Below are 26055 nucleotides of genomic sequence, written 5' to 3'. Positions count from 1 at the left end.
AAATGGCAGTCCAATCTCTTCTTGAAAGTCTCAAGTGATGGCGCTCCCACAACTTCTGAAGGCAAGCTGTTCCATTGGTTGATTGTTCTCACTGTCAGAAAGTTTCTCCTTATTTCCAGGTTAAATCTCTCCTTGTTCAGTTTCCATGCATTATTCCTTGTCTGGCCTTCAGGTGCTTTAGAAAATAGCTTGACCCCTTCCTCTCTGTGGCAGCCCCTCAAATATTGGAAGACGGCTATCATATCTCCCCTGGTCCTTCTCTTTACTAGACTAGCCATGCCTAGTTCCTGTAACCGTTTGTTATATGTTTTAGCCTCCAGTCCCTTAATCGTCCTGGTTGCTCTTCTCTGTACTTTTTCTAGAGTCTCAACATCTTTTTTATAATGTGGTGAACAAAACTGGATGTAGTACTGTAGGTGTGGTCTTACTAAGGCTTTATAGAGTGGTATTAGTACTTCCCTTGATGTTTTTTTTAAAAAAAATTTATTTGGGTTTTCACAAAAACAAAATACAAATAAAACATCTTTTTTTGAAAATAGCATGGTCCCAGGTTATCACTTCTTCATACAGACACAAACTCAATTTCATGCTCATTTTTATGTTCTATTCCATATCTTATTACTACATAGTTTTCCCCCTCTTTTAATTTTCTCAACTGTATTTTAATTATCTCATCTCAATTCAAATCATTATATTTATACTTTTGTCTGTCCTGTTGCAATTTCATATTATCTTTTCTCATTAAACAAATTTTCGTCTGTAGTTACTAATTGGAGTATGACACCTTTATATCTTTTAATTTTATCCATCCAAACTCTTATTTAAGCTTCAATGTATACCTTTAAGATTATAGCATTCAATACAATACATAACTTCCAATCGAATTCTGCTTGGTACATTCTTAAAATACACACTATATTCTTAAAAAGAAAAGATTATATATATGTAAATAAATCACACATTCCATTCTAATTCAATTCTATCATTAATATTCATTAAAATCTTAACATCTTTAACTTTTCTTTTCAATTAAATATTGGGAACACTTATGAACTTTCCATAATTAATTCTTTTTTTCCATATTTCTCACATTTTTATAAATCAGTAATAATAATTAAAATGTTCCCATCCTTTCCTAATTTAATTATCTCATTCACTTTAATTCATTCATTTATTAACAAACATTCCACTACATTACAGTGAATATTTTATCCATCATTTTAGTCAAGATGGCTTCTTCTTTGTCCCGATCTTTTTCTGCAAGCGTTTCTTATTGTTTCTCGTAGTTCCAGATCTCCATTTCTAAGAATTGAAATACGAAACCAAAAGAACCTCTCCCTTCTTGTGCATCTTCTTTCCATTTTTTAAGTTCCATTTTCAGTTCTTCTAAGAGTGATGCCATTTTAAACACTTTTTAACAACCACCTGATTAATTTTAGTCATTTAGATGCAAAAACCAAAAATCACCAAGTAATCCAAATAATCCAAGGCTGTTTCTTCTTGCTTCTTTTTTCCACTTTCTCTTCCCGGGGTTCTATTATTTTGTTGCCAAGTTTCAGTTAGGATGAATCTTTGGGGAATCTTGTTAAAGTTTCACTGTAAGTTCCTTTTAGTTACAGTTCCATTCCTTAGTTCCAGGCAGTGTCCTCCATTTTTCCAGATCCTACCCTTGTATTCTTTTTTTTCTCCTTTCCTGCTTTTAAAAACTTTTAAATATCCAGAAATCTTTATTATCCCTTTGACTTTTATTTTCAGCTTAAATGCCTATTAATGTCAAAGTGGATTTTTTTTCCAATTTCTTGCTTAAGTCTCTTAGCTGTCAGTATATGAAAGGGAAGAAAAAAACCCTCATCCTTTCCCTTTTTTCTCTCTTTCGCTGCTTTGAAATCTTCTTTGAGAACAATGGTATTTAGTTTAAATTCCAGGGTACCTTACGTTGTTGCTTTTTCAGTTTAACCTGGTTGACCAAATTTTTCTCTTCTTATCTTCCTCCTGCACATTCTTTTCTGGTTCAGTTCTTCTTTGAGGTGGCCATTTCTGCTGCAACTGCCTTCAGGAAAGGGAGTAATGGCCAGCTGGGGAGGAGAGATGCGGCTCTTCTCAACCCTGCTGGCAGTCTCCCCCCTCTTCACCACCTCTATGGGGTGGCTTAGCCCCGAAACCAGCCAGCTCGGGGTGCTCTGGCGGCGAGCACAGATCGAAACTGCACACAATCACAGATTTCGGTCTGTCGCCGAAGAGACTCAAACCAGAAGCCTCAATACTTCCCTTGATCTTGATTGTATCCCTCTGTTAATACAACTCAGGATTGCATTAGCTTTTTTAGCTGCTGCTGCACACTGCTGGTTCATATTTAGCTGGTTGTCCACTAAAACTCCAAGATCCCTCTCACAGTTACTGCTATTGAGCCTGGTTTCACCCAGTCTATATGTGTACTTTTGGTTTTTCTTGCCTAAGTGTAGGACTTTACTTTTCTCTACATTGAATTTCATTTTGTTAGAAACGACCCAGTGTTCTAGTCTGTCAAGATCCATCTGGATCTTGAGCCTATCTTCTTGGGTGTTAGCTATTCCTGCCAGCTTAGTATCATCTGCAAATTTGGTAAGTTCCCCTTCTATTCCCTCATCTAAGTCGTTAGTGAAGATATTGAAGAGTACTGGGCCTAAGACAGAACTTTGTGGCACCCCACTGCTTACTTCCCTCCATGTAGCCTTAGACCCATTAAGGACTACTCATTGAGTATGGTTTGCCAGCCAGTTGCAAGTCCATCTAGTGGTGCTATCTATTCCACTTTTTTCTAGCTTACTAAGTAGTAGGTTGTGGTCTACTTTGTCGAATGCCTTGCTGAAATCTAAATATATTACGTCCACAGTATTTTACTGGTCTGCTAATTTAGTCACTGTGTTGAAGAATGAAATAAGATTGGTTTGGCATGATCTGTTCTTAACAAACCTGTGTTAACTGCTATTGGCAGATCTGTTTTTTATTATCTTTTCCAGTATCTTCCCGGGTATTGATGTTAGGCTGATTGGTCTATAGTTTCCTGGGTCTGTTTTTTTCCCTTTTTTGAAGAGGGAACCACATCAGTTCTCTTCCAGTCCCTCTGGTAGTCTTATACTACTTTATCTTTTTTATGGTCCCACCAGTTCTTGCTTGCTGGCAAATGGTATTTCTTCAAGATATTCCAAAGCATCATTGTTGTTACTTGGTTGTGCCATTGTCTGTAGTCAGTCTGTGTGATCTCCTTGCAGCAGCTAACCAGGTGGCCCACTATTTCTTTAGCTTCTTTGCAGAAGCAGTATTTGCTGTCTGTTGCTGTCTTCACAATTTTGCCTTTATATGCCTATGTTCTTCAGGGTTGGTCTTTATAGCCAGAATTAGCCCCTCTGTCTTTCTTCAACTTTCCTGCTCTTAGCCATTGTCAGGTCTTGTTATCTGCTTTGTCTGCTATTTTTAATAACACTTTGCCTTGCTGTGCCTCTTTTCTATTCTTTATTTGGCCTTTCTTATAGATCAGTTTTATCTATCCAGTACACAGCAAGCCTTCATTATATGCTAGCTTCAGTGCATCATCTTCACTGTCCATCAGATATTCCTCCAATGCTCTCTTTTATTTCTTCAACCCTCTGATACCATCTGGGAACACGTGGTAAATAAAATCTGTCAATGTTGCTTCATGGATGAAGGGCATGATTCATTGTCATTATTTTTCTGGCATGCTATCTCAGAGCCAGTCAGAGGTGGTATTTGCCGGTTCTCTGAACTACTTAAAATTTCTGCTATCGGTTCTCCAGAATTGGTCAGAACCTGCTGATTACTATCTCTGCGTGGTATCCACTACAAACTGTGATCGGATTGTCATCCGGATGAATTGGAGTTGAATTCTGCCTTTTTCCCTCCCTCACAGGTCAGAGAAAAGAGTACAGTAGTGCTATAATGAAGGCTGATCATGACTTCCGGCATCGGGTGGAGGTAGGAAAAACCTTTGGACGCCCAGGAAGGTCCCTGACATTCTGCTTAGTTGCAGAAGATGAGTGCGTTTTACATAAGCCTCATCCATTGCTCAGTGAAAGAAGTTTGGGTCCATTTGTGCTGATCTTCTTGAAGAGGAGATTATCTGGTCATTGCTTCAAAATGCTCTGATTCTGGACTTCCTGCGTTGCATGTAGAGTTAAATATGATGCTTGACAAGATTTTGTCTTATTCCATAACCCTGTGTTTTCCATGCAGGCTGACTTTTTCTTTACCAGTTCTCTGGTCTTAACCTCTTAAAGGCATTCAAATGATTTTATAGAATGGGGAAGAACAGAATCTCAGCATTAAATAACATCCTTAACTTTTGCATTTTTAATTTACCATTCATTCATATTAGTAAGTTTACAATTTCATTATACAGGAAGTCTTCAACTTGCAATCACAATTGAGACAGAAACTTATGTTGCTAAATGAGGCAGTCGTTAAATGACTTGGGCCCTATTTTATGACCTTTTAGGCCACAGTCATTAAGCAAATCAAAATGGTTGTTAAGTAAATCATGTGGTTGTAAAATGAATCCATTGTTCCCCATTTACTTTGCCTGTTGGAAGTCCGCTGGGAATGTTGTGAATGGTGATCATGTGATCCCAGGACACTGCAACTTTTGTAAATACATGGTGATCACCAAGCAGCCAAATTTTGATCATGTGACTGCAAGGACGCTGCAATGATCATAATTGTGAAAACTGACTCTAAGTCACTTTCTTGAGTCCTATCGTAACTTCAGTTACCAAACAAATAGTTGGAAGTAGAGGACCACCTGTATACTCAAAGGTTGCCTTCATATCACCAGATGAATGAAAATAAATTAGGGCAAAACTATTATTGTCTGTATTCATACAGCATGCTTAATTTGATGGCTGAACTCTATTTTCTTTGAATAATGTACTGAATCCCAAACTAACCAAACATCCTTGGTTTTCACACCATGCTATTCAATCTTAAACCCACCCCTATCTGTGCTTCATGTGGAATGAATGCAGCTACATGTAATTAGCCTGGCTAAGCATGTTGCATACGTACAATCACAGGTGGGAACTCACTTCTGATACACATTTGTCTGAATATCTACAAAAGATCATTGGGGCCTAGTCTTTTGACAGAAAGATATTCTGAATTTCAGCATTAGAAGCCTCTATCTTTTGAGTGATTAATATTTAACTGAATTTTAATAAGATAAACTTAGAAGTGTTTTCCTGTAGATGGAATATTAATTTCCCTATCTTTAATGTTTAATCTTTTTTCATTCTTTCTTACAGTAATATAACAACTCTAAATTACTTACAAATATTAAACAGTTATGTAATCAGTGATTGTCTACATAGTTAAATGAGTTATACTTTTCCTCTGTTGAACAAAATTCCCACCATAAATTAATCATTTGAAAAATGTTGCTGTTTATTATACTGAAGCAATTAAAGTTAATAGCATATGCTCTATATGCAGCGCAGATGGCCCTTCCTTACAGTACTTCCTAGTGCCTCTTATACACTGATCCTTTCACAACAGTTACCTGTAGATTCAGATTATGCATTAAAGAACCAAAGTCCATATTTGATCCACAGCACCTTTTGACTTGTACTATTGATGGCAAAGAAATCAACAATGTAGAGAATTGTATTGAACGACTCAAAATGATGGATGCCCAAAGCCAAGTGTGGGGCCAAGACATGCTTTTGCAGATCAAGGAGAACAAATTGCTGCTGACGGACATAGAGGCTGAGGTAAACAGAGCTTCTATACATTTTCTTTCACACCCAATTTGCACTGCAATATTTTCTTACAAGCTGGGATGGGTACCTGGGACATCTGAGACTAAATATCTGAACAGTAGCCATGATATTTCTATTAAATAAGACTTTTAAAATTCCAAGGAATGGCAAAGAACTACTGTATACTCATGTTCCTCATGGATTGTTGGCATAGAAAGTTGTGTCCTTTTCTTTGGTCCTGGAAGGCGGCAAAATGGTCTTTTCTGCTACATCCTACATGTTTGTTTGTTTGTTTGTTTGTTTTGCCTACAGGAAGAGCTGGATTGCTATCCCTTGGAAGATATCCACGATTGGGTCTCCATCCTTAACCGTTGTATTTACAACTCCATCTTGGCCATTTCTGTGAAAGATCCGAACCAGCAGAAAATTAGTATCTTGCTCTTTCAATGCGAGCAAATTGGGGTAACTACAGCATGTCTTTAATTTGGAGGGGTCAGATTTGAAGGTGACCTAGAAACAAACTGCAGGTTCCTCTGAAATCCATAGCCACATGTAATATATCTGAAATTGACACCTTTGTTTAAAATATAGCAGTCCTAGAAAATCTTATTTGGATCTATGGCAATAGGAGAGTTAGGAAATTTCTGCCCTCTGGCAGCAAGACACTGATTGTTAGATTTTAATAAACATGTGGGAAACCTTCCATAGTCCAAATCCTATGGCATTCTCTCTTCCTACTGTTTAATATAAGGTAAATAGTAAAAAGAAATTTGTTCCTTATTATCTTATAGGAGTGGGAAATAATTTGCTCGGGTATGAGTCCTACATCCCACATAATTATCAAAAGGTTATCCAAAGGAAACACTTTGTAGTACTTCTATTGTCATAGGATAGTACAAAATAAGAGAATAATAGAGTTGGATGAAACCTTGGAGATCTTCAAGTTCAACCCTCTGCTCATTTCTGTAAAAGAAATAGTGTAGGAAAACATTCACACACATGGTTGTCCAATCTCTACTTAAAAACTTTCAGTTGTGAATCTTCCACAACTTCTGAAGGCAAGTGGTTCCACTGGTTAATTGTTCTGTCAGGAAACATATCCTTAGTTCTAGGTTGCTCTTCTCCTTGATTAGCTTCCATCTATTTCTTCTTTCAGGCACTTTGAAGAATAGCTTGATAGCTTGACTCCCTCTTCTTTGTGGCAATCCCTTAGTTACTGTAGCACTGCTATCATGTCTCCCATAATCCTTTCTTTCATTAAACTAGACATACCCAATTCTAGCAACCTTTCTTTATATGTTTTAGCCTCCAGTCTCCTAACCATCTTTGTTGCTCTTATCTGTACATTTTCTAGAGTCTCAGCATCTTTTTTACAATCACAGTGGCGCAGAACAATTTGTATCAGACAATAACAGTAGTCATTCCAGTTTAAAGTAGGTCTAAATCCAGAGAGAGCTGAAAACTGCTTCTTTCTTTTAGGCTGACTTGTTGAAAACTAAAATACAGAAAGCTATGGAGGAATGGAGAACTGAACGTCAGACTCATGATATGCTCAGGTAACGGAAAAGTTGTACATCTGCAATATTAACTTTTGATTGCAGATGCTTTATTGCCTACCTCAAGACATGATGATGATGATGATGATGATGATGATGATGATGTAGGTTTATTATTATAATTTAGAGTGAACTTGGAGAACATGTTGAATCAGCAAAACAGAGCATCTTACATTGGCAACAGCAAACGAATTCCTCATGATTCTCCTTGGGATATGGAGTCACGTTACATGGAATTCAATGGTAAGTGTATAATTCCTTTCTGCTGGAATGTTGCCTATTAATGGAAAACATGCATGCTAAATAAAGTAAAAGGATGGAAGGAGGTGTGTATTGTCATAATGTTCTATATTAACATTCTCCAAATCCTGAATTCTGATTGGTCCACGCAGACCACAACCCGATTGGTCAACTAAACTTCTGTGATTGGTGCGCTAAAAATCTACTGCGATTGGCCAAGCCGATTGCGGGAAATTCAAAGCGCTATCATTGGCCGCCGAGCGGCTCGCAGGTCGTGGACAGAACTGTATATTCAATAAAGAGCTGACTGTTCACTTTGGTCTCACGTCTCAATGAGCCCGATCTACCCAATCTAACACATAATATACAGCATATGGAAATATGACCAAAGGAGAGAATTAGATTATTTACATGGGATAGATGTAAAATAGGCTTGAAGTATTCTTGGACTGTTTCCAATTTTGGATGCTCTGAATGGCAAATACAGTAGAATTGTAGTCTACTGCTTCAAGTTTAGGAACTCCTACTGAACAATAGGCCATTTGCTTGTAATTTTCCTCAATATTCTATCTTATCTCCCACTGCTTTTCAATATATGCATGGAATTATTGGGATAAATGTTCTGGAAAGATCAGATTTAGTGTCACCAGTAAATTGATAGCTTTCAGTAATGTGTTTCCTTTAAAAAAAAATAAATCAGGGAAGCAGTGGAAATCCATTGTCAGTGATAGGTAAGATAAGGACAATCAGATTCAAGCTTAATGCAGAAATAGATGCTTCTATTCAGGCAAAAAGCAAGTCAGAGAATGGAAATTTAGATAGAAAAATTTTCAAGAGTGAAATCTGGATATGTTTCTAGATTGAGCCTAGGATCTAAAAGCCGAGATTTAGTAGGAATTGATTTTCACAGCTTCTATTATAAGACATCCAGGGTTAAGTGATATCCATTCATTATGTGATAACAGCTATGTCTTTTACCACTTAGTATCTTTTTTAGAAGCAACGGGGGTACACATATTTGGGGCAAGGAATTAAAATGGAAAATCAGCTGGGGCATTATTGACACATTGTAGACACATTGATTATTGAATATTGTAGAAGCTGAACAGCAATTTGACCGGCAGCAGAAGTATGAAACACATGAAGAAGATCTTAAACTCTCCTCGAAGTCACAGGATAAATATATGGAAATTGTAAGTACTCCATCATTTCTTGGATACCATCTCTCTGCTGGCCCCACACTACAGCCCATTTCCCTGTCCTGTCTCTAGAGGGTAGGAACTGAAGAGCAGGACATTGTTATCTAAACAGGTAGGGCAAGAAAACTGCATAGTTTGGAAAGTGTGTAAGAGAAGATATTTCCCAATTTATTTGGGATTAGAAATCCACAACTCCTTAGGTTAACCATATTGCCTGGAGAGTGTATGAATTTTAGTTCGACCCCAATTAGAAATCTCCCATTTGAGGATAGGAACTATTGTTGTTGGTTCAAAGTCTGTATTTAAATGTTTTGATGAACAGAGATTCTAATCGTGAAGCACAACTTCTAAGATAGTGTGACAAGAGATTCTAGAAATTGTCTAGAAAGATAGTAAAGAACTATAGTAGAGGAAGATGTTTAGTTAGAAGCCCGGATTACAAGCCAGAATAAGAGGTACCTTGATCTGGAAATCAATAACATTTAAATGAGAGAAGATATCTCTATATAGCTAATTAATTTCACTTCTTGATTAGGTTCCCCCCCCCCCATATCTAGACAAGGAACCAAGTAAAGTAAATTAAGCCATCATCAAATTGAAAGCATGACCTAAATGCTAAATCTCTGAATGGCAGGAAAAATGTACACTGTTAGTGGTTTTCCCCAAAAAAACTGTCAATAATACAGTATTTGATTTGGATTCTTGTTGCGAGCAGGAGATCCTGAACCATGTCCTGGATGATATAGAATTCTTTGCAAGAAAAGTACAAAAGAACGGCACCCTGAGTGACAAGAAGAAAAAGAAAAAGAAAAAAGGAAAGGAAAGTGATAACAATCAAGGTAACACCACCAAACTAGCAGCAAGTAGGCAACTGTAAATTTCTAAATTTCCATGGCCTTATGGAAAATAGAGGTGGCGGGGGACACATAAACTGATTCTAATCCAAACTTTCTTTGACTGAAGTCTTTGAACTGAAGCTTTGGGCAGCTTTAAGAAACAGTCTCTTTTCAGAGTATTCTGAACAAGACAGAAATGACACAAAGGAACAAACAAGCAATATGAGACATGCTACAAACTCTTTACTCTGAAGTTCCCAATGGGCATTGGACATTTGAATCGGATATGCATTTTGTCAGGAACAATTCTACTGCTAATCATTTTACTGAATTACCTAACTCCTAGGACATTACAATCCTAGAAATTCAGTTCCTCCCTTAATCATAGATTTTGCCTCATCCATCCATCCATTCATCCATCCATCCATTCATTTACTCATGGCTTGATTTTCTATCACAATCTCAAACTCTTTGCCTGGTAAATCCTAGTCATCTCACATTAGAGAAGGTTTAATTTAAGAGCCAACATAGATGTGTGTTTGCCTACAGTGAAATTCATGTCCTCTATGATCACCAGTTCTCTCTATTTTTGATATATCCTTCTGGAGCTATATACAGCCTGTTTGGTTTTTCAGTTTCTTGAATATTATTGTATAATCTGTGATCACTTTTCTGTTTGTATCCCATCATCACTGAAGATTTCCTAGTTCACTTATAAGACATTGGTGTTCCATTGACTGTTCACCAATCCTCTATTATGGAGACACATTTTAATAATAAGTTCTATTTTTGTTAGATCATCAATTTCACATTTAAATAGATTGTGTTCTAGATCCATACAATTTATTATATGATTTTATTGAAAATTTTAAACAAGCACATTGGAATTTTATAATTATATCCTATCTAATTTCCAAAACCATAAACATAAGTGCATTTTTCATCGAAAGGTCCACAAAGAATATCCAGATTATAACATAGTGCCTAGCTCTATACAATTTAAATCCTATGACTTTGTTTCTCTCAATGCTGGAATGGCACATCTCAGGTTTTCATATAGTTTTCTTGAGTATGAAAAGTGTGCTTTATATATTTCATTGATCTCATCCCTGGCAAATCTTCAAATTTAGACTGTCTTTTAACTAAGCAAGAAAATTGGAATTAAATCAGTTTAGTTAACATTATGTTCTGATTATTTTGATGTAACTGGATGCAAATGTGTTTGTTCCCCGCATCCCACCCACCCTGTGTATGTTTGTGTGTGTGTGTGTGTGTGTGTGCATGTGTAAAACATTCAGGTCTGATAGTGTGCAACCACTATCAGACCTGAATCTCCTGCTTGTGCAGATACCTGTCTATAACCTTATTTTCTTTTATCTTCTGGATTAGTTTTCTAATGTTTCTCTCTGGTTCAGCAGCATCGCCCTCAGAATCTGAGTTTAGAGACTGCTTCCAGAAGGTCAAGTACAGTTTCAATTTGCTGGTAGGTTTTGCAACTTGTTTGACCTTGGCAGAGATTTCTCTATTGCCAATACAGTTGGGTACATTTCTTATGAAAAGCACTCTTTGTGAATTCCGCAACGCAAAATATCTAGGGCAGCAGCACAAAGAACTCCATTCTGTTTAGTTCTAGCTGTTTATTGCCACTGTGGAATTAATTTAGGAGTATTGTAACCAATTGTAAAATTATGGTTAATCAGATAAGAAATTAGGAAACTAGAGGACTGTAAATCTACCCATACATTCAGCAAATGTAATTGTATGGAGTATCTAACTGTACTGTATATGCTTGTTGGTATTTAATCCAGCTTTTCAGATGAGAATGGTTTCCCAAAGAAAGTCTCAATTAAATCGTAATTACAATTCTATGCACATTTATGCTTTCAAGCATGATGCACAAATGATACACAACTGACTTTATCTTTGCTGGCTGAGGAACTCTGGGAGTTGAAGCCCACAAGTCTTAAAGTTGCCAAGGTTGGAGACCCCTGGTCCAGACTGTAATTTGGAACAGATCCTTTTCTCATCTCCCAACGTGAATCACTAGAATTATTCCCCAGTGGAAACAACTGGAACAATCTGGACTGGGATCATTTGGGGGAAGAGTAAAGGCTCCTAAACATTATTTTCAACCTTTCCTATGATCCATAAACAGATCAATCCCCCTGTCTCTTATTTACTGTAAAAAGCCACTCATTAAATTATTTTTCTGATGATATTTTTTACCTTCTTTAGTTTGATCTTAAGACCCCAAATGTGATCAGATCTTTATCTCCTGCCATTTTCTCCTATTTCTTTATTTCATAACTACCACAGTTGTGTTTTTCCACAAGGCTGGGGCATCAATATTCTTTCCTGTTTTGTTTGTTCACATCTGAATTATCCCATTCTACCTGTTTCTTTTTTATCTCATAGGCAACTAAAATGGCTGGATGTAAAAATCTGATCCCAAGAAACGAACAGAAGGGAGAGGGATAAGATTCCCTCTTTTTTTGTTCATCTGTACAGTATTATGTTTCTACTACTTAAAAAAACGGAAGGAGAAAAATTACTGATAATAATACCATGGCTAGAGCTGTGTCATAAACTAGACTTAACCTGAGATTATTTTAATTTGTTGTCCAAATCTAGCTGGAACACTTTATTAACGGTTCAGTATGTTGGGCAAGAATTAAAATTAATTTGATAGCCATTTTGCAGTGTAATTATGGGTCAGTAATATGTTGTGCAACACAACCTTTGTGTTAAGTGAGCTTCCTGAACAGTAAAGAAAGGCGAGTGGTGGAAAAAGGGCTGAAGAATAGAGAACGAGATGAGCAACGCTTGAAACAGCATTTTCTTCTAGTGGATGGGAAGTTCGTTTTTCTTTGCTGATGGCCTTGCTAGAAAGAGAGGAAAGAAACAGTCCCCAGTGGCTCTTGGTTCCCTGGACCAACATCTGGTATTGCTTCCCAACTAATAATTGAAATTGTGTTATTGATGATGGGGAAAGGAGACCAAGTTCTCAGTAGTTACTCACTAGCTGGAGTTGCAATTTATATTACCCGTTTTGTTTTGTTTTTTGCTTACTGATGGTTTGTTAAATGTGATTTGTAATTTGTAATTTACACAAGGATGCAACAAACCCTGATGTATAACATATGTTCATACTGCTTGTTAAACCACAGTTCTCAACCAAGGATCGTGTGATTTCCCCTGGGCGCCCTAGGATATTTTAAGAAGGCCACGGATGAAAAACGTGTAATGGGGTGGCACGGTATGGGCTGGTGGGACCGTTGTAGGTTCCTTGCCCAGATTCTAATGAAACCAAGCCCACCTTCCTTCTCCATTCTTGCACCCTCCTAATGGTTGGCATCAAGGTTCCCAGTATTGCTAATCTTGAAGCACAAAAATAACTCTATAACCTGATGTGGTCTAGTTAATGGTTTACTTCCCTCCTTCTTCAATCTGTGAATTTGTTTTTCTAAACTGTAGAAATAATAATATATATTTTTTTTTGCAGGGGGACCTTGATCAAACCATACAACAGCCAAGTGCTCCTGAATTGACCAAACTCATCTTCTCCACTCTAAGAACTGTGAGTATAGCAGCCAGGCGAGAAATTCCAGAGGTTTCTGGCGACTGTCTTCTTTTTTAAAAAAAGATTCATTTGTAAATAGAGTGCATTTTCGTTATACAGTTTTTATTGAAAGTTTTTATCATTAAAAGATAAACAAGAAAAATATATAAAAGGAAAGTGGAAAAAATAAAAGAAAATGCTAGAAACAGTACAGATAAAGAAAAGAGAGGGGAAGGAAAATTTAAGAAGCAGCCTCCAATTTCCTTTGCAGCAATCGAAAACCATTTTTACCACTTCTTCCCCTTTTGCATAATATAGTTTCCTTCTTCCCATATTCAGCTTTTTAGTCAAGAGATCCAGAGATCAAAAGTTCATTTTTGTCCATTGTCAGCAAAAAGTCCATAAAAAGTTTTCAATCTTTCGTAAGCATATAGCATCGGGCTGCAGTTACCATGAGAGAGAGGTTTTTTTTTCCTAATTCAATTAGGTATCCCAGATTTCTGATAGGTGTTTTCCATGCTCCAGCAATCATATTTTCTAATATTCAGGTTCAAAGTGCAAGTGTCCTGCATGTTTTCCAGCATTGTTTATACCTCATTTTCTACAGATGACAAACAGGAAGCAGCTGTTATCAAAGGCCAGAGGAGTAGATATTTCTTGACACATTAGAAATCTCTCAAGCAGGGGTGTCAAACTCGATTTCATTGAGGGCCACATCAGGGTTGTGTTTGTCCTCAGGGGTGTGGCCAGGGTGGATGTGGCCAGGGTGGGCGTGGCCAGCTGGACATCAAACATGTTGGGGTGTCTATGCTGACCTGGGCAGGGCCGGGGCAGTGATGGGATTCAAAAAAATTTACTACCAGTTCTGTGGGCGTGACTTGGGCATGGTGTGTCTTGGTGGGTGTGGCAAGGAAAGGATACTGTAAAATCCCCATTCCCTCCCCACCCCACTAACCTGCTTTCCAGCTCTGTTCTCCTGTGCAGGGCAACAAAAGAAGACCCAGCCGATCAGCTGGGACTCAAGAGGCAGAGAATAGATTGGGGCAGGGCCAGTAAGAAGTGGTATTTGCTGGTTCTCCAAACTACTCAAAATTTCTACTACCGGTTCTCCAGAATTGGTCAGAACCTGCTGAATACCACCTCTGGGCTGAGGGAGGGGATCCATTGTCTCCAGCGGAGAAAGGTGAGACCAGAGAGAGGGCCAAACCCTTGTCATCCCTCTCAGGCCATGAGGAGGACCCCCAGATGGTGGCGCAGGTTGTCCAGAGCCCTAGGCAGCAAAGGGCAAGTGCCCAGCCTGGCCTTCGAGCTCCCAGGACAGCGGGACCCCACAGCCCAGCTGGCAGAGGCACTGCAGGACAGTCCTTCACTGTATCCAGGGCAGCCCTGTGGGCCGGATCTAAGCACCCAGTGGGCTGGATCTGGCCCACAGGCCTTGAGTTTGACACCCTTGCTCTAACTGCAAAAAAATGACACATGTGGAAATCCCTTTTATCACATCTATGTAGATGATTCCAGGGAGGGTCTGGATTAGGCAATTACTCTGCCTCGTACATGGAATACAAGAAATAATCCAGATAACTTCATGCACCATTTCTAACCATATTGCATTTCTTACCCTTTTATCTTTTTCTTTCCTAAACACAATTCCAATATGCAGGAAAAAAGACATAGCTATACTGTGCCTTCTGAATGTTAAGCAATAAGAACTTTAACTCTATTTGAAAGCATTCAATGGGCCATAAGAAAGTACAACAATAAACCTGTGACTTCTACTTGCAAGCCCTTCTGTTCCTCGAAGGCTTGATTAACAGTCAGGTTGTATTCCCTGAATAACATGTATTCTCGCTCCTCAGATTTTAACCTGGTATCCCATGATGAATCTGGCCTCTACTATAGTCTTACCCTTGCTGACACCTGCAGCTATTAATTTGCTCATGCGCTCCTTGAATTCTGATGAGCAGATTATTTGGAAGAAGTTGGGAACTGCTTGGAATCAAACCAGGTAAGAGTTGTCAAGCCCTGTGCAATAGGTTTGGTTCTATAATGTGATAAGAAACTAGGTCAAATGAGAATACCAGCCATTGCACGACTTACTATATCCAGAGCATCATACAAAGCCACTGCCAAAGGTAGCAACATGGACTTTGGGTCAAATCTAGCAGGATTGTTCTTCATTGAAATTATCCCTGTTAATCCATGGTAAGCCTGCATTTTGTTCACTGTATAATTTTCAATAGCCCTGTCGTTCAAATGGATTTGTAACAAAAATTCTGAAGGAAACACCTTGAAAATCTGGCTCTATTATAGATTGATCCACATTTTTATTACTCAATAAGTTGTCTTCTTACTCACAGGGAAGAATTTCCAAATGGACAATCCCTCCCTCCCTATATACCCGTATTTTCAGATGGATGGATACCTCCCAGATTTACTTGGAGATCCAGCGATATGGCTCAGGTGAGTCACTCCTGAATGGTAGCCAACCACAGGCAGAGCAGAAGTAATAGAGAGCCACCCTATGGGGAGCAGGTGGCTGGCTATGAGTTTCTAAAGTAAATGCAGAATCTTGCCTGCTCTATACAAGGTCAGCACAGAGGCATCACAAATAGCCGATTTTTTTTTTTACAGTTTCATATATTGTTCAAGGGCAATGTTAATTCTCATGGCAGTGCTCATGTAGCAAATGATCATTATATTTCTGCCCATCTTTACAGTTCAGATGTCCTGTACTTGGTGCCTACAGATAAGGAGAACTGCAACTCCCAGTATCTTGGGATGGATGCTCATGGATGCAGTACAAGTATTGCAGTGTAGGCCTTATAGGAGCTGAACTCCAACCTATTTGGAGAGAACCAGGTTGCCATAATTTGCAAATCAGTAGGTCAATTAGCATTATTATACCATCAAAATGCAAAGTCTGCTATTGCATACAAATGCATTACTAACAATGCAATTATCCAGCAGATAAAATTGTATTGCTACTACCAACAAAGTGGATTCCTATGTAGTTCAAATATGTAAGCAAATATCACTATTGTCATTGCTTACGTTTGAAGCCATTCGTTTATTAAAACATTGTTTAATGTGTACTTATCATTAATTTCACTTAAAGTAAGCTGTATTATTTTCTTTTAGGCAAATGGAACCCAGAATAATTCCTCAGATGGGTATGTTCTCTTACCAGACTTTTTAGTGGATATATAGGAAATATCCCTGGGGAATGAAACTTACGTATGTGACCATATAGACATTATTTTGACTAATAGAAAATGGCAGATAGAATTTCCATGCATCAAATTCAGAAATTGCATTCCATGCAGACCTACTCAAGTTACACTGGCAGAAATACAATGAGGAATTAGAGAGTAGCTAAAATTCTGACAAAAGTATTATGGACAAAGCTTTCATAGGAGGAGGGGGAGGAGTTTATTGTGAGACCAATAATAATAAATCAAATATATATATATATATGTTACTCAACTCCCAGCAATTCTGGGTGGTTTACAGTTGTTTAAAATATTTAAGAACAAAAAGTCAATGCAAAAATACCACAATACAAAAATACCATACAAGATACAATACTTTTGAATTTTATTGAAATTATGTTTTTCTTTAGCATACTTATCAGCATGCTCATCTTTAAGGTGCCATGTTGTGGCTTTTGCTGCAACAAATTAACATGATTACTTCTCTGAAATTGGCATAAAAGAACTAAAGAAAGAACTAAAGGAAGAAATAGGAGCTTAAGTATCAGAGCCCTACTGCTAGAGTTGCTTTAGTGCAAAAGAGCTCCATAATATTCTCAGCTGCCAGGTGTGCTACCTTAGGGAAGTGGGAGTCACATTACTCAAATCCTGTAAAGGGCCCCACTCCAGCTGAGGCGTTTGGCCCACATTTGCAGAATCTAGTAGACATTCCATCACAAGAGCCAAATGCATAGGTATAGTATAGGTAGATCATGTAGAGACAAGGAGACAAACTCTTTTCAAGAGAGTCCTTTACATCAACAAGGAAGAAGGAAGAGCAGGCTGCTCTTCTCCCAGACTTTTGTTCTCAAGAGCAGATTTATTTCCTTTTCAGGACTTCCAATCCTCCCCAACTCATGCAAGCCATAAGTGATTTCCATGCACGGAATTCCCAAGAGCTCACTGTAAGAAAAGGAGACCTGTTAGAGGTAAGACCGAAAATCTAGTAGGTAAGCAAGCATGGTGCTCTTCACCAAAAAAGCTGCTGTATGGCATCAAAAGCTATCTCGCTTTTTTACATAAACACCATCAAAGCAATTAAAGTCTAATCAAGACTAGGAAAGAGAGCAAATTACACCAAAGTATTTTGTTCTAAGCAGTATAAAAGACCAAAAAGAAAAAGAAAACTAAAAGGAGAAGGTAGTTCTAATAATAATTCTTAATAGAAAACAGTCCATCTAGCTAGTTCACATCATTAAATAAAAGCAGAACTGAAGACTGGAATAGCCATCTTTGTCTAGAAGTCATCAATGCTGCAAATGATTATCATTGGCTCTTGAGCCAGAAGAACCTGAAAGGAACAGTGTGTAGATTTTAAAATCTGTAACTTTAAGTTATGTGGACTTCTGTAGACCTTAGCATGCCTTTTACCCAAACTCCAAACTTTTCTTCATAACCTTTTTCCAACAGTTTCCCTATAACAACATTTTCTTAACATTTATTGCCATGCATCATGAAACTTGACAGTCACACTAGTCTTTCTGAACTGGTACTAATGGCACAGGAATCATCTTTATTTATGTATTTATTTTAGAAAACATACCCGGCCACCCATCTAGGCAGCCCATGGCAACAACAGTACAATAACATGTAATTTTAAAAAAATCCAAAACAAGAAATGGTGCCTGGCCTTCTTAAACAACACTCCCCAACAACAATAATAACAATACTGGGGTCATTTTTTCTACATTCTACAAGGCTAAACCTTGAACACTTTTCTTTTTAATAAGATTCAGTATTGAGTTCCTTAGACTATCCAGAGTTATCTCATATATTCTTTATCAAAGATATATTGATGAAGAACAGACAGTATGTTATGTATTCTTTTATGTTATATCTCACATCTTGTTCACCAATTGCTCATATCTTCTTCATCAATGATTTAGATGAGGGATAGATAGGGAATAATCAAGTTTGCAGAAGATACCAAGCTGGCAGGAATAGCCAACACTTCAGGAGATAAGCTTAAGATATAGAAGGGTCTTGACAGACTTGAACATTGGGCCCTAGCTAACAAAATGAAATTCAATGGTGAAAAAGTAAAGTTCTGCATTTAGGCAAGAAAAACCAAATGCATAGGTATAGTATAGGTAGATCAATAGTAGTAATTGTGAGAGAGATCTTGGAGTCCTAGTGGACAATTATTTAAATATGAGCCAGCAGTGTGCTGCAGCTGCCCCAAAAGCCAACACAGTACTAGGCTGCATCAGAGGGATAGAATCAAGATTACATGACATATCAATACTACTCTATAATGCCTCGGTAAAAGCACACTTGGTATACTGGATCCAGTTTTGGTTGCCACAATATAAAAAAGAGACTCTACAAAGAGAATGGAGAAGAAGAATAAAGATGATTAAGGGACTGGAGGCTAAAACATACAGCAATACCAACAGCATTTAGACTTATATAGTGGTGGGATTCAAAAACTTAACAACTGGTTCTCTGCCCTAATGACTTTTTTCAACAACCAGTTCACCAAACTGCTCAGAAAGTTAATAACCAGTTCTCCCGAAGTGGTGCGAACTGGCTGAATTCTGCCACTGGACTTATATACCGCTTCGCAGTACTTTGCAGCCCTCTCTAAGCAGTTTATAGAATCAGCATATTGCCTCCAACAATCTGGGTTCTCATTTTACTGACCTCGGAAGGATGGAAGGCTGAGTCAACCTTGAGCTGGTGAGAATTCAATTGCCAAACTGCTGGCAGTCAGCAGAAGTAATCTGCAGTACTGCATTCTAACCACTGCGCCATCACAGCTCTTGAATATAAAGCACGGTTGCTGGAATTGGGTATGTTTAGTTTAATGAAAAGAAGGACTAGAGGTGACATGATAGCAGTGTTCCAATATCTTAAGGGGTTGCCACAAAGAAGAGGGAATCAAGCTATTCTCCAAAGCACCTGAAGGGCAAGACAAGAAGTAATGGGTGGAAACTAATCAAGAAGAGAAGCAATTTAGAATTAAGGAGAAATTTCCTGACAGAACAATTAATCAGTGCACCAACTTGCCTCTAGAAGTTGTGGGAAGTTTTTAAGAAGAGTTTGGGCAACCATTTGTCTTAAATGCTATAGGATATCCTGCCTGAACAGGGGTTTGGACTAAACCTCCAAGATCCCTTTCAATTCTGTTATTCTGTTAAATTGAACTCTTCTATTTTTTAGATTTTGGATCAAAGAAAAAGATGGTGGCTTGCCAGAAATGCCATGGGGGAGAAAGGCTATATTCCTAATAATATTCTGGAATCTAAGAATCAGTCAGCATCTAAAGAGCACAATCCAGAGCAAGTGGGTACAATTTTCTGTTGCATCATGTGGCATTGCAGGGACAGATTATTTCACATAATCACTTCTCCCCTTCTGTATAAAATTGAAGCAGCTTCTATTGGCAATGTGATACAAAATCAGAAAAAAGTTTGTGTTCTCTGGGAAAGTGGGCATCTCTGCATACTTCATTGGAACCAGCTGTTTTCTTCAGACAGAATTGCTCTCATTTATATCTCATTGGAAGCCCACATACTGAATTCTTCTTAATATCCAGCTTATGAATAATCCTGAATTCTGATTGTGTCATAAAGATAGCTGCAAATTCATGGAGGAGGAATAGCATGAAGTCTCATCCCAACTGTTTAGGTTTTTTGGAAGCATCACAGAATTAAAACTGAGAAAAATAATTTGGTAATTTAGTGAAAGCAGACATACTCAATCTGCTGTACTGATGTGAAAACATGGAATTGACTTATGCTAAATATAGACAACACATTTGAAGCATCTAGCAGCAGCACTTAGATATTTGAGATTACTGTAAATTTGTATGTGTTATATTTTCACATACACCACCCACTGAGAACTAGAACTGGAACTAACAGGGAGGACAATTAACCAGTGGAACATCTTGCCATCAGAAGTTGTAGGTGCTTCATTACTGGAGGTTTTTAAGGGACTGGACAGTCACTTGTCTGAAATGGTATAGGGCAGGGGTGGGATTCAAATTTTTTAACAACCAGTTCTGTGTGCGTGGCTTAGTTGGTGGGTGTGACTTGGTGGTCATGTGACTGGGTGGACGTGGCTTGGTCATCATGTTACTGGCTGGGCATGGCCAACTCAACATCACTCACATTGAGGCAGGCATCTCCTCGCCTGGCCTCTCATGACTGTGGGGATACTGCAACAGTCGTAAGGGTGAAAAACGGTCATAAGTCACTTTTTTCAGTGCCATTGTAACTTTGAATGGTCACTCAACACAAGCAAAGTACCAGCAAAGAAGGGGGAAAAAATTCCAGAGAAGTTCCTGAGACAGGAAGTCTAGTCCTGCCAAGAATGTAATAAGGATTAACAGAAAGGCAGTTTCTGTAAGCAACACCAGAATGTTTCCTTCCTGCCTTCCTTACAGGATTAGGCCAGTAATTTCTTCTAATAACCGGTTCTCTGAACTGCTTAGAATGTTAACAACCGGTTCTAGCAAATAGGTGCGAACCTGTAGAATTCCACCCCTGGTATAAGGTTTCCTGCTTGAGAAGGGGGATGGACTAGACCTCCAAGGTCTCTTCTACCTCTATTCTAATTGACTAATAGAAGGAAAATTTCAGATCCTCAAATTTGCAGCCATTTATTAGAAAATAAGATTGAGATCCAGCCCAGTTGTTGAGACTTATTTACTGTAATTACACTTATTTCTAAATAGGTAGGCCTTTAGAAGTTTGAGCAAGTGATATCCTTTTTTCCTCTGAATCATCTTGTTCCTGTTGTCTCTGTATACAGGTTTCAACACATTTCACTGATATCCAGCCAAGTTCCTCACCAGCAGAAGTCACAGTTTGGCTCAGGACAAAAGGTTTTTCCAAGATGTAGGTGTCATTTTAATAACTAGTCCAAGAAATCTGATTTTGGTCATGACTGATTTGGTTGTTCTAATACTTTATATCCGTGGGATGAAGAGTTTTTTTAAAAAAAATTGGTTTGTCAATTGCTTACGAGATAATAGGTATAAGTAAAAACATAGTTATTAATACATGGATACATATAAGAAAAATAAAAGAAACAATAGGACAGGGACGCTTATGCACGCTCCCTACAGACCTCTTAGGAAAGGGGTGAGGTCAATAGTAGACAGTCTAAGGTTAAAGTTTTTGGGGTTTGGGGAAGAAACCACAGAGTCAGGTAGAGTCAGGTAGAGTATTCCAGACATTGACCACTCTGTTGCTGAAGTCGTATTTCCTGCAATCAAGGTTGGTGAGATTAACCTTGATTTTGTATCTATTGTTTGCTCTTGTATTGTTATCGTTGAAGCTGAAGTAGTCGTTGACAGGTAGGATATTGCAATGTATGATTTTATATATTATACTTAGATCGGACCCAAGGGATTAAGAGTTGTGTAGAGTAGTAAACTCCTTCTTCACTTTCAACTGTTTAGTCCCCTGACACGTAACTTTCCTACAGATGTACTGCAGCTACTAATCCCAGAAATCATACTATCACTATGACCAAAGATGTCCAGTTGGAGATATAATTCTAGGTGCTGACAGATTACAGAAACTGTAGGTGTAAATTTGCTTTTAAGCAAAAATAGAGGAAGGCGAATATGACAATGCTAACTTATACAGGAAAGACCAGATTCCACATTTACAGTCAAGCACAAAAAGCTCACAGATCAAGTGTCAGAACTAGAAAGGGCCATGTTCCAGTTCTCAGTCATGCAGCCATTTTCAGCTCTAACTACACAGAATGGTTGAGAAACGCAGATTGTTGATTTTCAACAATAAAAAGGATGCACTGTAGCATGGCCCAATAAATAAAACATATAGAATCAGGTCCAACCCTGCTTTCTTCTTCAGAAGTCCTCAAGCGTGGCTGATTTGACTACATATGTGCCTTTTGGTTATTTCAACAGCACAGTTAAATCCCTCGGCATCTTAAATGGTAGACAGCTACTGTCGATGAGCCAAGAAGAACTGAAAATGGTCTGCCCGGAAGAGGGAAGAAAAGTATTTTCAATGCTTGCAGGAGTTAAATCTCCACTGTAGGTAAGACAATGTCTAAATCTTGATCATCAATTCAATCTCAGCATACCTCCTGGAAAAATACAGTATCCTACCATATTGTCAATGACACTTTGTACTGGAATTCAGTCTCCCTCTTTTTTTCAGTGACACCACTGAATGAAGGAACAACTAAAACTGTTCTGACCAAGGCTTCCCGAGAACATAATTAAGCACATGCTTATTTAAAACAACTCTTGTTTTATTTCAACGCTGGGAATTATGTTCATTCCCAGCCGGTAATGAGTCCCAAACAGTCCCTTTGAGATAAGCACCCACCTTTCTTTCCTTTGAATTGCTGCCAACAGCTAGAGTGCCAAATGAATTATAAAAAACCAACCGAAGTACAAAGTCCACACAGAGCTTCAAGAATGAATCTGAACCAAACAAACGACTTTGCTTCCTGCAAAGGTTTCATCATCTTTGCCTGTCCTTTATACCTTATGGGAGGGGCAATCACCTCCCAGACTTACTCCCGAGTTGCCCCTTTTGTTTCAGCTGCTCTTGACTTCTAGCAGCTCTGCGCAGACACGCACTGGGAACAGGCTCCCCTGGTTTCTCTGCCTTGCTGCTGCCAGGCTCTGGAGGCTCCAGAGTCAGCACACTAGTCCCAGATGGTCCTGGCCCCATCTCTGCATTGGACGCAGGACCCTCATCCGAGTCCTCTCCAGATTCCCGGACTGGTCCCTGTTCTTCCCCACTGTCCGATTCTGCTGCCGTCTGCACAGGCTGCCGGTGAACCACAACAAAAACATTCATTGTCAGGACTGTTTTGGATTTTTATCTGATCAATACCATAGACAGGAGATGTCCATTCAAAAAGGAATTGGCCTCTAAAGCCCACCAGCGATTTGGCAGATGAGACCTTCTGCCAATGGAATGGACTCTTTTGGGGAGCATTGTGATGGTGGTGGTGGGAATTAAAAGAAAGATGTGCCTTAACAATAAGCACATGGTCCTCATTTCCCCCACAGAACAGCAGGATTTATATATTTGTTTGTTTGTTTATTATTCATTTATTCATTCAATTTATGAGGGGACCTTGGTGCTCTCTGAGCTTGGTTGTCTTCTTGCAGATGTTCCCTTAGCCAACTAGCTACCTAGTTTGGATAATGAAAAGAGAGCACAAGATCCCTCATTTCAACCCTGAGCTACAAGTATTCGTTTATCAGCATTCAGTTTATGTACCCACACGTCTCTCATCATAGTCATTCTAGATAGCTAGGAGCAGTTCAAAAAAGTCACAAAAATTAAGTACTTTACCAGCACCTATGATGAAAACTTAACAAGCAGCAATTAAAATAACCACATCAAGGACATTCAAAAGCCTCTGCCCGGGAACGCACAGGGCTTGCAAATGGCCAGCCGGGAATGGTCCTGCAGAAAGTTGGGTATTTTGTTTTTGTTTTTGCTTAACACATCCGAAACAGAAACAGGGTAAAGTACTTTGATTTAACCATCCAAAGATGGCTACAAAGATGGTTTGGCATCATTCTATGCACATGTAGGTTACTCCATATTCCTTGTTTTTTTATATATTTAGCTAAGAAAGATATGATACATTAGCACATAATTTTACTTCATCTATAAGGAAGTCTGGTTGCGTAATTTAAAAGAACAAGGCTCAGTTGTTATAAATGCACTCTTACATGCAAATCATGAGATAGTCACACCAAATGCATAATTTAACACGGGATCTTTTTTGCCATTCATTTCCCAGCATCTTACTCTTAATATCACAAACTCATGAGATAGTGTTGTGAAAGAAAATTGTACAATAAGCACAAGGGATCAAAGAGTAATATTCCGCTCGCAATGTTTTATAAGCAGACTATTGCAAGAGAATGACTGTTAAAGAGAAGTGAGGCAGCTTGAATCCAACCTTAGATATTTTCTAATCAGGGGTGCTATTGTACTTTCTGTCAAGGATACTTCTATCTAAATAATTGTAGTACAAAAATGGGCTCTAAAATCTTAACCTTTCTTCAAAGATAACACTTTCATTGTTCTGATGAAGAAGCATATATAGTATTCTTCCAGATCAACTATTTATCTTGGGGGAAAAAGTGATACAATATATATTTTTGGAAAACTGAAAAGTTATTTCATGTGCAAAGCAGCAAAACACAAAGCAACCATTGGTAGATTTCTAGATTTAGGGTACTCACTTGTTTGAAATTTACTAAATGGCCTTATTTAGTCTCTATTATTAAGCACACCCACCACAATATTGCTAGGGGAATAAAAGTGTATTTACTTCCATACAGTACATAATCCTGAGCTCTTCAAGAATGTGACTTAAGCCAGAGTTCCCCACAGGTTGGGGAATTGCAGAATAGTGAATTCTGAATTCACATAATACCAAGGTGAAATTAATCATATCCCATTGTAATTTTCCATTAGGTTGGTATAATTTTTTTTTAATGGCTAGTTTTTCTAAGTTAGGGTTTGATCTCTGTGCTTCTCTTCACAGTAATGGTCCTCAGCGTTAGCGTTTGCACATCTCCCAAACCATTTCATCATTTATTTTGAAGAGATCATCACTGCATCAATGGCGCAACTCACTGAAAATGTTATTAGCTGCATGGTAATCTTCAGTCCACTAATTTTCCAGTTAGCTTGTAATTGCTGTGTTTAATAATAGTCTTCAAGAGGCTTTAAGATGCTTCTGTAAATGCTGTAGCAAGTAACATGCTTACCATTTTTGAATGATCTCAGGAACATCTGTAAAGGGCTGTTATTACAGTGGTGACATGCTCTTCTATTATTGGACTATGGCTTTCAGGATAGGGATAATAGCACTAGCACTTAGACTTATATGCCGCTTCACAGTGCTTTGCAGCCCACTCTAAGCAGTTTAGTCAGTATATTGCCACCAACAATCTGGGTCCTCATTTTACCAACCTCGGAAGGATGGAAGGCTGAGTCAACCTTGAGCCTGGTGAGAATCGAACTGCCAAACAACAGGCAGCAGCCGTCAGCAGAAGTAGCTCATAGTACTGCATTCTAACCACTGCACCACCACGGCTCCTCTTAAGAGTATTCACCTACTTTCCAACTTTCATCATTAGATGCAAACATACTTTAGGACAAGAAAAAATTGCTTGGAATTAGAAGAGTCAGGTTGTTCATTCCTTATGATGCTCTTTCACGCTTCTGCATTAGAAATGAAGAAAATTATGTATTTACAGGTTGAAATATACCATTTTATGAGTATATTATGAATATGAGTATATTGAGTTTTCTTTAATTTCTCCATTAGTCAGTTTAGAAATACTTTCACTGGTTTAGGCTAGAACATGGTAGAGAAGTTAGACAGAAAAATGAAGTGATTGTTTAAAAAATAATCAATGAACTTCCCTTCTATGAAAGTAACTGTTTAATTCCAAATTGTGCATGTGTATTCATGTGATATTAATCCCAGGATTTGACAGCTTGTAACTTTTGGATTTGCAAAAAATATTGGACAATTGACTCATGATTCAATGTTCAGGAATGTACTTTAAATAAATCAGAATTCAGTTTTCTAATGCTGCTGTAATGTTAATCTAACTTATTTTGTTTAATCGAGCTTATTTAAATATTTCTCATATACAATGGAAAATAAAATTAGAAGCCTTTTATATTTCTTCTGT

The 26055-nt window shown here is 38.2% G+C and overlaps 1 protein-coding gene across 2 annotated transcripts in view; it reads left to right on the top strand.

Annotated features, from left to right (window-relative positions):
- EPS8L3 (EPS8 signaling adaptor L3) overlaps positions 1 to 26045 on the top strand; it is a 29149-nt gene extending 3104 nt beyond the window's left edge. For both annotated transcript variants that reach the window (XM_087929707.1, XM_026707333.2), the window contains exons 4-20: positions 3908 to 3972; positions 5601 to 5759; positions 6060 to 6209; positions 7227 to 7303; positions 7431 to 7546; positions 8642 to 8736; positions 9458 to 9581; positions 10997 to 11061; positions 13081 to 13155; positions 14994 to 15142; positions 15495 to 15597; positions 16276 to 16307; positions 17221 to 17314; positions 19548 to 19670; positions 21144 to 21229; positions 22273 to 22405; positions 24894 to 26045. In XM_087929707.1, the coding sequence (XP_087785833.1) occupies positions 3908 to 3972; positions 5601 to 5759; positions 6060 to 6209; positions 7227 to 7303; positions 7431 to 7546; positions 8642 to 8736; positions 9458 to 9581; positions 10997 to 11061; positions 13081 to 13155; positions 14994 to 15142; positions 15495 to 15597; positions 16276 to 16307; positions 17221 to 17314; positions 19548 to 19670; positions 21144 to 21229; positions 22273 to 22405 (1646 nt within the window). In that variant the 3' untranslated portion in view covers positions 24894 to 26045. The remainder of the gene's footprint in view (positions 1 to 3907; positions 3973 to 5600; positions 5760 to 6059; positions 6210 to 7226; positions 7304 to 7430; positions 7547 to 8641; positions 8737 to 9457; positions 9582 to 10996; positions 11062 to 13080; positions 13156 to 14993; positions 15143 to 15494; positions 15598 to 16275; positions 16308 to 17220; positions 17315 to 19547; positions 19671 to 21143; positions 21230 to 22272; positions 22406 to 24893) is intronic.
- Positions 26046 to 26055: the final 10 nt, after the last annotated feature.

The sequence above is a fragment of the Pseudonaja textilis genome, chromosome 3 (genome assembly GCF_049901715.1).
Source record: "Pseudonaja textilis isolate UNSWEBS1 chromosome 3, rPseTex1.2, whole genome shotgun sequence".
Classification (NCBI taxonomy): domain Eukaryota; kingdom Metazoa; phylum Chordata; class Lepidosauria; order Squamata; family Elapidae; genus Pseudonaja; species Pseudonaja textilis.
This window is presented reverse-complemented; position numbering and strand designations above follow the sequence as displayed.